Here is a 12,862-nt window from a genome sequence, read left to right as displayed (position 1 = left end):
ACATATTTCAACATACAGCTATTTGATCTTCATTTCAACGATATTGATAGATAAAGGTCTTTTTTTTAAATGTATTCTGAATCGAGGCTCGTGAAAGAGCTGACATTTACTTCACAAACAAATCCACCAGACAAACAAAATATATAAAAAGAGGGAGCGGAAGACAAGAGAATGGGAAGCACACAAACACTTGAGAGCACACAACATTTAAGAGCAGGGAGATGTGTGGGAGGGAGAGGGCTTGGGGGGAGGGGGTGGGAGAAGTATAAAACACAAGGACACCAAGGACTTCCAGGACAGAAGTTGGTATTTCAAAAAAAAAGGATTTGGGGTGAATTAACGGGGGTAGAAAAGATCAAGGTTTTGGATGGGGGAAGATAAGAGATGGTGGTGAACAGCTGTTTTAAAGACCTAGAGGGAGGAGTGGGACTGAAGAGGGTGAGGTTGTTTGTTCCAGAGGCGGGAGAAAAGAGGAACGAAAGAGTGAAGGTGAGCAGAGAGTCTTAATTTTGGCAGCTTCACCATAAGAGGGTTGCTGGAAGATCTTGTGCGACCTGTCGGAATATTTGGGGGACAGAACACAGACAGAGTTGGAGGAGATAGGCCGGAGAGGAGACGGTAGAAGACAGAAAGACCACCAACCTGCCTGCGGTGAGTGAGTGAAAGGCCCTCACAATCAGCTTCATCGCGGGAGATTCCAATGATTCTGAAAGCTTTGGTTTCAACAGCGTGAAGCCGAGCTAGGTGCGAGGCAGGAAAACCCACCCAGAGGGGAGAACAGTATTCCATTGAGCTGTGGATGAAAGTCTTGTATGTGGTGAGGAGCTCAGGTGTGCTAAGGAAGGACTTCGCACGACGGAGGATGCCCAGTCGGCAACTGGCTTTGAAGGCCAGCTTGGAAATGTGGTTTTCCCTTTTCCTTTTTTTCCTTTCTTGTCCTTTTAGATCCTTTTTTACATCTAGCATGTACGTCGCTAAAATGTTGTATTTCTGGAGGCACACGAAAAGGCCTGGTTTCTGCCTGCTGCTGCAGGCAGAATCTCCCACAGTGGGCAATGGCCTTGGGCTAATGCAAGTCTATTTTCTAATTGTACTAAGATAGAGGTATTCCTCCCGGATCTAATTTTTATAGCATCTCAATAATCAAGAGTGGATTGGTAGATTTTGTAATCTGAAAAAAACTTCGCCCCTTTATATCTGTAAAAACACTTTTCATCTTGATTTTGATGATTTGATGCACCTTGTGCCGAGTACTCAGACTTTCCGCGCATTGAGGACAGTTTTCTTTATGTAAGATAAATCGATGTGTATTTGTGCTCAATACAACCCTACTACTATCTTTTCCCTATAACCAACCAACACATGACACACATGTTGCATTTTCACATAAATCAAAGGATCGAAAGATTTGTAATCTGAGGACATATTATTTTGTCAGCTTGTCATTGTGTTTTTATAATCGCTGAAAATTCTGAAATCCAAAGATGGTGGGTTAAACATTGTTGACGATTGTGCAACAGGCTTTTCTTTTGGGAATTTTGGTTCAACAACTGTGTGTCGTTGGTTATCTCCATGTGTGTGTGTGTGTTTATGTGTTTCAGATGTGGAATGGAGTCCTCCCAAGTCTCGAAATATCCACCTCCGTTTCAGTAAGGGGTCATGATTCATGAACTATGTATGCTGTGACGTTTTTTGTTCTCAAAGTTTTGTTCCGAGAGCTCTTTTGAGGATCATCACCGAGTCTCGGACAGCTTCTAACTGCAGTTCATTTGTGGCAATGTTCCCAGGGATGGTTTTTAAGATCCCTGTAAGGTTCTTCTTTATCATTCCTGTTGCCCCAATTATCACTGGTACAATTTTGGTGCTCATCAGCTTCCAGGAGCTTTTCACTTCATTTTTGTGATCTTGGTATTTTGTTATTTTCTTGATTTCTGCATTTATTAGGCCAAAACCGCTGATTCGTGACACCTCAATTAGAAATGTACCTTCTTTTCTTTTTTGTACCTCATCACTATATCCGGTCGCAATGCTTTGTTTTTTTTTTACCTGCAATGTGTTGAAAGTCTACAAGAGTTCCGCATGGTTGTTGCTGTTGTGGTTCTTGTGGGGGTCGATTTTTGAAATGTGCACCCTTTGGTCAGGCAGGTGCCGGACCCCACCCATATTTGCTGCTCGACTCCACCCACCCTGGCATCCAAAGAAAATAATATGGCCGCCATCTTGGTTTTCTGGTGGGCCTAAGACATCAGGCCTGTAGGCCTCTGTTGATTATACACTGCCCGGGTTTGTTGCATCAGATTTCTATTGGCTTTGTTTGGATTGAGTGTTACTCATGACCCTGAAAAATCGAATTATATGTCGATAAAAAATATTAGTAAGGTTTAATGAAGCCTGTCAGCATGCACAGCGTATGCATCCCTCAAACCATTCCTATGGTAATCTTGTGTTAAACATCATACGATTTTCATCGACTTCCATGTTGCTCACCATTCGTCCGAATGCATCTTTTGTTACCTCTTCCACAAATGAGTAAAATGTGCTTCACTCATGATGATTACACATATTAAAACTGTACCAACACATGGCAAAAGTCGTCTACTCAATTGACGTGTTCTTTACCCCATCAACTTTCATGTACAATGTATTTGTTCTGCATAAAATAAATGCAAATTGAACTAAAAGTGTATACAAGAGGACACCACATGTACCCGTAATTTTCATATGCATAGGGGCCCTTCTAAAAATTACGTAATGCTCGGGGGGTGGGAGGAAGGGGTGGAGGATGTATGCCCAGAACGTTATGGAGCATTACAGGGAAGTTGGGAGCGTGTTTCCAGTGGCGTTACATAGCGCTATTAACCAATGACTATTTTGTTTACCTCTATAATAGTCACAATTTTTGAATTCACATCTTGCATAATAAAAACGATGTAAAATAAATTGGGGGAAATTGTCGCGTGTGGTTATGTATTGCATTTATACACCATTTGAAACGTAAATCTTCAACCTTACATTTTCGGAAATAGGAGAGGAAAGTGATTTTACTCCTGGAATTTCAACAGTAGGTACAGTATATCGATTGTTAGCATTTGAAAGTCGATTTAAAGGGAAATAATCATGAAATATTTTAAAGAGATGTTTTAGAGGATGATATCCCTGAACCATTAGAAATTAAAATAAAATTTTTGGGAGAATAATAAACTGTATAATTGTATTTTGTATTCATATTCATTGACAGACGTGTACATCTGTGTTTCATCAGAATCACAAGTTATTCTTGCATTGAAGATGTCGATGTGCCAAATGTTAAACCGAGCATAGCTCATCATCCATCCAACACCATCCCTACTGTAAAGCATAGTGTGGTGGCAGCATCATGCTATGGGGATGCTTTTCAGTGGCAGGTACTGGCAGACTTGGAAGGATAGATGGAACAATGATGGAACCAAATACAGGCAAATCCTTGAGTCGCACCTGCTTCAGAGTGCAAAAGACCTGAGACTGCAGTGAAGATTTACATTCCAACAGGACAATGGTCCCAGGCATACAGCCAAAGCAACAGTGGAATTGCCTCAGAACAAGAATGTGGAAGTCCCTGAGTGGTCCAGCCAAAGCCAAGACTTGAATCCCATTGAGAATTTGTGGAAAGACTTGAAGATTGCTGTTCACCGATTATCCCAATCCAACTTGACAGAGCTTGAGCAAATCTGCAAGGAAGATGGGAGAAACTACACAAATCCAAATGTGCAAAGCTGATGCAGACATACCCAAGAAGACTTGCTGCTGTAATCACTGCCAAAGGTGCTTCGATTAAGTATTGACTCAGGGGTTGAATACTTATGTAAATTAGATATTTCTGTATTTCTTTTTTAATGATTTTGTAGAAATAAAAAAACAAAATTCCACTTTGACTTTATGGGGTATTTTATGTAGATAGGTGACAAAAAAAAATCTCAATTCAAACCTAAAATTCAGATTGTAAAACAAAATGAAAAAAGTGAATACTTTCTGTAGGCACTGTATGTTTTCAGGATCAGCCGCATTTTAAGCAGGTATTCTTTGGTAATTGTTTTGCGCATTTGTTTGTGACACTCAGTATTTGGTGGCCCTCTTCTATTCCAGGGTATTTGTATGATGCTTCGTTGTCTAGCTCCTGTATTGTTGTATTTATGTCGACCTTTATGTTATCAGTTTGTGTTGGTCTACCTTGTACGAATGTGCACTTGGCACACTTTACTAGGTCGAATTCCATTTGAATGCCATCAGAGTAGCGTTTCACTAATCTCAGTTATTCTGCTAATTCTTAGTTGTTTGTTGCAAAGAGTATTAAGTCATCCATGTACTGTAGATGTGTCACCCTTCTTGTCTCTTTGGATGCTCTTTTATTGAATGATAGAGACTTCGAGTGTATCCATGTCCTTGCTCATTAATGAGGTTTCTCAGTGGGTGCAGGGCCAGGCAAAATATGAGGGGTGAAAGGCTGTCATCCTGGAAGATCCTATGACGTATCTTCACTCCTGATATTTCGGTTTTTCCTGCTGTCATCCTGGAAGATCCTGCGACGTATCTTCACTCCTGGTATTTCGGTTTTTCCTGCTGTCATCCTGGAAGATCCTGTGACGTATCTTCACTCCTGGTATTTCGGTTTTTCCTGCTGTCATCCTGGAAGATCCTGCGACGTATCTTCACTCCTGGTATTTCCGTTTTTCCTGCTGTCATCCTGGAAGATCCTGCGACGTATCTTCACTCCTGGTATTTCCGTTTTTCCTGCTGTCATCCTGGAGGATCCTGCGACGTATCTTCACTCCTGGTATTTCCGTTTTTCCTGCTGTCATCCTGGGAGATCCTGTGACGTATCTTCACTCCTGATATTTCAGTTTTTCCTGCTGTCATCCGGGAAGATCCTGCGACGTATCTTCACTCCTGATATTTCAATTTTTCCTATTGAGTGCTTGTCGATGTCAATGTGGTATTCCAAAGCTCCATTGCTTTCTCAATCAGTTTGATTATTCAGAGGTTGATCTTGTACAGTTGCATGCATTTTATCATCCATCATCCCATGAGTGTGGAACACTATCAAATGCTTTCTTGTACCTTATCCATGCTGTGCCTATGTGTGAATGTGTGTGTGTAATATGTGTGTATATCATGTGTAATATGTAATATATATATATATATATATACAGTCACGTGAAAAAGTAAGTACACCCCATGTAAAGTTTTGACTTTTTCAACATATTTCAACATACTGCTATTTGATCTTCATTTCAACAATATTGAGATATAAAGGTGATATAATGTAACAAATATCATGAAACATTTACATTTTGTAGTCCATTGTATAATTTAAATAAACATAAATGCAAATTTCACATGTGGAAAAAGTAAGTACACCCCTACATTTATCACTACTTCAAATACCTAAAATTAGAATCAGGTGCACCAGCTCAGGTGCAAATGATTAGAACATCGTTAGAGAGGATCTTGGAGGAACCTGTCTTATTTAAACCTCAGACATTTAGTTTAGTTTGCTCTTTGTTGTTGAAGTATGCAGCGTCACCATGCCTAGATCAAAAGAGCTCTCTGAGGCCTTCAGAAAGAAGGTTATAGATGCCTACGAGTCTGGGAAGGGATTTAAAAAGATCTCCAAACAATTTGAAAGCAATCAATCGACTGTCCGTAAGATCATCTACAAGTGGAGAAGATTCCAAACAACTGCCAACTTGTTCAGGCCAGGCCTCCCCAGCAAGTTCAGCCCGAGAACACAACGCAAGATGCTGAAAGAAGTCTCCAAGAACCCCAGAATATCATCACGGGACCGACAGGTAGCTCTTGCCACTGTTGATGTCAAAGTGCACGAGTCTACCATTAGAAAGAGGCTGCACAAATTTGATATACATGGGAGGTGTGCCAGGAGGAAACCTTTGCTGTCCAGAAAGAACATCAGGGCAAGACTAAAGCTTGCCAATGAACACCTAGGCAAAGACCAGCACTTCTGGAACAATGTGCTCTGGACAGATGAGTCAAAGGTAGAGCTATTTGGCCACAGTACCAGAAGACATGTTTGGGGAAAACCAAAGACAGCATTTGCCCACAAGAATCTGATACCAACTGTAAAGCATGGTGGTGGAAATATTATGGTTTTGGGCAGCTTTGCTGCATCAGGGCCTGGGCAGCTCACCATCATAGAATCCACTATGAATTCTTCATTGTACCAGAGGGTGCTTGAGGATAATGTGAGGCCATCTGTCGGCAAGTTGAAGCTCAACCGAAAGTGGACCTTGCAACATGACAATGACCCTAAACATACCAGTAAATCCACCAAGGAATGGCTGAAAAGAAAGAAATGGAGGGTTCTGGAATTGCCAAGTCAAAGCCCGGATCTAAATCCCATCAAGATGTGTGGGGGGATTTGAAACGAGCTGTGCATGCAAGAAACCCCTCAAACACCGCACAGCTGAAAGAATTCTGCATGGAAGAGTGGGCAAAACTTTCTCCCAGTCGATGTCAGAGACTGGTAGACAGTTATAAGAAGCGCCGACTTGAGGTTGTTTCTGCCAAACGGGGCAACACCACCTGTTAGAGCCAAGGGTGTACTTACTTTTTCCACAAGCGAAATTTGCATTTATGTTTATTTAAATTATACAATGCATTACAAAATGTAAATGTTTCATGATATTTGTTATATTTATCACCTTTATCTGTCAATATTGTTGAAATGAAGATCAAATAGCTGTATGTTGAAATATGTTGAAAAAGTCAAAACTTTACATGGGGTGTACTTACTTTTTCACGTGACTGTATATCTTACTATAATTCACAAAATGTCTGTCTGTCCGTCTGTTCCCAGGTACCGCAAAAACGGCAGAACCGATCGCAACAAAATTTTGGGTGGGTAGTCCTGGGACCCCCTGGAGTAAAATAGGCTATATTGTTTTTCCAATTTTTTTCCAATTCCCAATTTTCCACTTTTTCCAAACATGATGGAATAATATTTACCGATATGAACAGTGATGTGGCTTTTTTTGTAATTCTACAAATACTGTTTAGATTTTGATGATTTGCGTGTGATATGATTTAACGGATGTTTATATCAATCGTTTAAAATATAAAAAGCCTTCAATTTTTGACATTTTGCCTTTGCATTTGGGCCTCCCAATTGAAGCACCGCCCGTAAGTCGGGTACCGTTGCTAGTATATATAATGTCAATTGCAGGAAAAAATCAAGCATGAAACTTCATTATTGTCTGTACGTTAAACACTTTTGTGTTTCTGAAATCCATCGAATCGACAGCTCAACCCACGACAATTGCCTGTGCGTTAAACACTTTTGTGTTTCTGAGATCCGTCAAATGGACGGCTCAACCTACGATTGCCCGTGCGTTAAACACTTTTGTGCCCAAAGAGGAAGAAGGAAGAAATATAATTGTTTTTGTTGTGAGGGTCCGAGGATAGGGGAAGGGAGGAGCGTGAATTCCACAGCACAATACCTGCTCGGGGTTTCTCAAATTTATTGTTTGGGGTTTGATGAGTGATTCTCCATAGAATCCATTTTCAATAAGATGACCAGTAATCAAGAGTGAAGTGGGATAAGCAAATATCCCTTTAATCTAACCGATGCACAGAACATCTGTTTGTTATTTTACGATTCTGTAATAAGTTATATTTAAAACGGACATTTCCCATTCTGTTTTATTTCAAAGAACATCGCAGGTGATTGCATGGGCAACCATTTTGTGCAATGAATATTGCAATAGCTTTGAAATATGACATTAAACTCCCTAGGCTGACTTTGACCGCTGGCTTGAGAAAGGGATTACTAACATCCAGAACGTGCGCTATTATGGATCCTTTCTTTGAATAACATTTTAAAAGAAAATGTTCATTGTTGAAAGAAAGTCCACTTGGGTTCAAGTTGCAAATCCAAAGTAAATATGCCCCTTTCCTACAACCCTCCTCCTTTTTCTTGTGAATCTCCATGGCTGAGTTGTTTTTTTGTTTTTTTTAAATCTGGAAACTTGGCTGTCACTGCAAAGAGGTTTATGACTGAGATAATGTCCTGAACAAAAGGCTGAGCATTCTTTTTTATTATTTTTATTTTTAAAGACAGTTTGGTATCTGTCCTATCGCTCCCTGCAAGCTGGTTCACTAGTAGACGTCAAAATAAATAAATAAATACATAAATAAAAAAGTGTTTCAAAACAACATTATGTAACACGTTCTCCTCAAATTCCGACATATAGATATGAAATGATGTGTATTTTAAACCAATAAATCAAATGCAATTTTGCAATAAAACATTAATGAACAAACGAAAACGACACTAAAGCCACACATTAGGGTTGTCATGAACATTCACTAGAGTGAGGACCTATAATTATGAAAAGAGACTCCTTCCAATAATTTCATACAGCTTTGGTACTACAGTTGACAATGCTGACAGTGGTCATCCTTTTAGGCATGTAAAAAGAAAAAGGAATGGTGGAATGTTCTACCTTTTTCTGAAAACGCTTTAGCCACTATTCAGTACAAACCTGGCCCGCTGTGTCATAGAGGCCCAGGAGATACTGCTCTGCACCGACCGTCACGTTAACTGCACCACAGACAAGATCGATGGTTATTAGTCAGACGTACAACGAGGATTGCAGTGCGCACGGTGCTTTATGCACTCGGTGCTTTCAGCCACAGCTGTTGCATGTCAACGTCTACCCTTTCCAAAACTAAACCTGTTTCGGACTTTGTGAGAAGCCCTTACTGTACGTCTCTGATAATGCTCATGACGTTTTCCTGGTCTTAAACAAACGTTTCAATGAAAGACAACACAGCAATGTCTCAATATGTTATCTTTCTTTCCATACAAGTTATCACACATTCTTAGCATCATTGCAAGATTGTTTATTTTCATTTCACTGATTAAGACAAAAAAATTGATATAACGAATTTATATATCAGAATACTACAACTACAACTACAACTACTACTACAACTACTACTACTACTACTACTACTACTACTACTACTTTAACACCTTAATTAATCCCACCTCTACTCCTCTGTTGGGGAAGTTTGGCTCCAATCTTTTGACGAACCGGCTGACTGACATTCGACTGGAGGTGATTTGGGTGGAAATTTGTCATATGTTCAGGATGTCGACTATAACTCACCTACTCTTCATGAAAGACGCCATGGAATCTGTTACGTCCACCAGCTAATGCTAGCAGACAGGACACCCGGCTTAACATCCATCCGGGGGGACGGTGCAATTGGCGATGCAATGCCTTACCTGCGGAGCACCAATCCGACAGTTTATACTCAGATTTGGGATCCAACCGAGGCTAGCCAGCTCAAATGTAAGTACACTACCTCTGCGCTATCCTGTCGTTTGTATCTCACAATAAAGACTGGTAGTTGAATGAAAGAATGAATGAATGAATGATCGTTTTAAGGCCATTTTTCAACTAGTTATTGGTAGTTGATGGCAGTTGATGGTAGTGATTGGTAGTTGATAATTTAGTTCGTAGTTGATGAAAAAAATGTAATCTCATTTAATCCGTGGATAGGACTTGTTTGACCGTGGTGTCCACACCAAAAGCTTTCGCTTGTGAGCGTACTGTGGGGGTTAAAATGAATCCACATTGCAGACAGACAACTTGGTATCTCCACCAAATGAAAATGACTTAATACTCCAAAAATTTTCAATGACTTCATATCCCGACCAAATTAAAGCGTGTTGCACACACAATGCAGTGCCCCCTACTGGCATGACAACATGGAGCTTTCCGACTGTCTTGATATAACCTGGAATGTCTTGATATGACGGATTTAAAAGTTTGGAGCACGGATGTAAATACAACCAGAAGGTTCGCAGGTAGCACTGAGATCAAAGTGCTGCCCAATTAAAAGGCTTCATCAACTTGCAGGTGTTCTGTGAGCGAGATGTACAGTGCTTGTGGTCGCCGCATCACGAGTTACTGAAATAGCCGTGCACTATAAAAAGTTTTTGAAGAGCAGACAATACAGTGGCAGAGTACACTCGACGGGAGACAAAGTTTTAACTGTTACTTTGATAGAGACGGGGGACGGCTGCTTAAAAACCACGAATCACGGCAAACACCTCGAGCAGGTAACCATGACTCAAGGTTGCGAGCACGGTAATCGCGGTAATAAATGGGAGATGCGAGACCTTTTCAAGGGGGAAAAAAAGTTTACATCGATCTCTCCTGTTCGACTTCGGTGAAAGGGCGAGAGGTGCTTTAACTTGACATAATGCATTTACTGTTAGTGTAACGGGTAAATTGTTACTGTAACTCGTGTAAACACCGACCGTGAGCATTTCTGCTATGAGGGCTGTTCAAAAAATGTTCAGAACAAGATACAAATCGTCCAAGAAACGTCTTTGTTTGAAACTTTTCTCATAGATCAGTACGTAACATATATGATTAGTTCCAAAAAAGTTTTCAGAACAAGATACAAATCGACCAAGAAACGTCTTTGTTTGAAACTTTTCTCATAGATAAGTACATATATGGTTAGTTCCAAAAAAGTTTTCCGAACAAGATACAAATCGACCAAGAAACGTCTTTGTTTGAAACTTTTCTCATAGATAAGTACATATATGGTTAGTTCCAAAAAAGTTTTCAGAACAAGATACAAATCGACCAAGAAACGTCTTTGTTTGAAACTTTTCTCATAGATAAGTACATATATGGTTAGTTCCAAAAAAGTTTTCAGAACAAGATACAAATCGTCCAATAAACGTCTTTGTTTGAACTTTTCTCATAGATAAGTACATATATGATTAGTTCCAAAAAAGTTTTCCGAACAAGATACAAATCGACCAAGAAACGTCTTTGTTTGAAACTTTTCTCATAGATCAGTACATATATGATTAGTTCCAAAAAAGTTTTCAGAACAAGATACAAATCGACCAAGAAACGTCTTTGTTTGAAACTTTTCTCATAGATAAGTATATATATGATTAGTTCCAAAAAAGTTTTCAGAACAAGATACAAATCGTCCAATAAACGTCTTTGTTTGAAACTTTTCTCATAGATAAGTACATATATGATTAGTTCCAAAAAAGTTTTCAGAACAAGATACAAATCGTCCAATAAGCGTCTTTGTTTGAAACTTTTCTCATAGATCAGTACATATATGATTAGTTCCAAAAAAGTTTTCAGAACAAGATACAAATCGACCAAGAAACGTCTTTGTTTGAAACTTTTCTCATGGATCAGTACATATATGGTTAGTTCCAAAAAAGTTTTCAGAACAAGATACAAATCGTCCAATAAACGTCTTTGTTTGAAACTTTTCTCATAGATAAGTACATATATGATTAGTTCCAAAAATGTTTTCCGAACAAGATACAAATCGACCAAGAAACGTCTTTGTTTGAAACTTTTCTCATAGATAAGTACATATATGATTAGTTCCAAAAAAGTTTTCAGAACAAGATACAAATCGACCAAGAAACGTCTTTGTTTGAAACTTTTCTCATAGATAAGTACATATATGGTTAGTTCCAAAAAAGTTTTCAGAACAAGATACAAATCGACCAAGAAACGTCTTTGTTTGAAACTTTTCTCATAGATAAGTACATATATGATTAGTTCCAAAAAAGTTTTCCGAACAAGATACAAATCGACCAAGAAACGTCTTTGTTTGAAACTTTTCTCATAGATCAGTACATATATGATTAGTTCCAAAAAAGTTTTCATAACAAGATACAAATCGACCAAGAAACGTCTTTGTTTGAAACTTTTCTCATAGATAAGTACATATATGGTTAGTTCCAAAAAAGTTTTCAGAACAAGATACAAATCGTCCAATAAACGTCTTTGTTTGAAACTTTTCTCGTAGATCAGTACATATATGGTTAGTTCCAAAAATGTTTTCAGAACAAGATACAAATCGACCAAGAAACGTCTTTGTTTGAAACTTTTCTCATAGATCAGTACATATATGATTAGTTCCAAAAAAGTTTTCAGAACAAGATACAAATCGTCCAATAAACGTCTTTGTTTGAAACTTTCCTCATAGATAAGTACATATATGATTAGTTCCAAAAAAGTTTTTCCAAATTGTATATCGACATTTGTACGTACATATGGAATATAATAAAACGTTGACGCTTATTGGACTTGTGTATCTGACTCGTGAGAACTTTTTGAACAGCCCGCGTAACTCGTTGATAAACCCGTGTCGAAGTTACCCGCGTAGTGGTCAAACACCGTGGGCAGGTACTCCTCTGGAAAGGCGTCGTTCGCGTAGCTCATCAGAAGGCAGGTCTTCCCCACCGCACCGTCCCCGACCACGACGCACTTGAGATCGGCGGCGGCCGAGGTGGTGGAGCCGTCCGTGTCACTGGGCTCTCGCAACCTCAGCAGGCTCCGCGAGTCGACGCGCCTCGCCATGACGCACGAATCCTCCGCGGACTAGGGCCGACCCTGCGAGCCCTCCCGCTCCTTGCCGAGCGGCCGCTCCCGGCGCTTGGGGAGACGTGCTTCCCGCGCCCGGCCGCTGCCGATGCGGCGTCCCAATGCGCGGGCGCCCCAACCCCGCCCGCCCTCTGGTGCCGCGGAAACTTCTTTGAGGATACAGAAGGCAACTTCATCTCCTCCTTCGTTCCCCGCCCTCCGTGCGTCAACGGATCGGTCGTTACATCATCGCACGGCTCGCCTTTCGTTTTGGAGGCACGACCGAAACACACATACACAACATCGGGTACTTCCCACACCTTCACGCACTCATGGACCAATAAAGGATCTCTGTGTGCGTGTCCTATACATCAATGCAAGGGGCGAGCAAATAAACCCTTGGATCCGAATAAAGGGGAAAACCTCCATTGTAGTCAAACCCC

General features: G+C 40.1%; 1 protein-coding gene across 1 annotated transcript in view; it reads right to left on the bottom strand.

Moving 5' to 3' along the window:
* LOC137435378 (rho-related GTP-binding protein RhoQ) overlaps positions 1–12,647 on the bottom strand; it is a 42,280-nt gene extending 29,633 nt beyond the window's left edge. Inside the window, exons 1-2 of the mRNA XM_068129123.2 lie at positions 12,215–12,647; positions 8,535–8,593 (exon numbers count right to left, since the gene is read on the bottom strand). Coding sequence (XP_067985224.1) covers positions 8,535–8,593; positions 12,215–12,416 — 261 coding nt within the window. The 5' untranslated portion in view covers positions 12,417–12,647. The remainder of the gene's footprint in view (positions 1–8,534; positions 8,594–12,214) is intronic.
* Between the last annotated feature and the right edge of the window lie 215 nt (positions 12,648–12,862).

Source organism: Myxine glutinosa, chromosome 9 (assembly GCF_964187855.1).
Source record: "Myxine glutinosa chromosome 9, kmMyxGlut1.1, whole genome shotgun sequence".
Taxonomy (NCBI): Eukaryota; Metazoa; Chordata; class Myxini; order Myxiniformes; family Myxinidae; genus Myxine; species Myxine glutinosa.
Note: the sequence above shows the minus strand (reverse complement) of the source record. Positions and strands in the feature narration are given on the sequence as shown.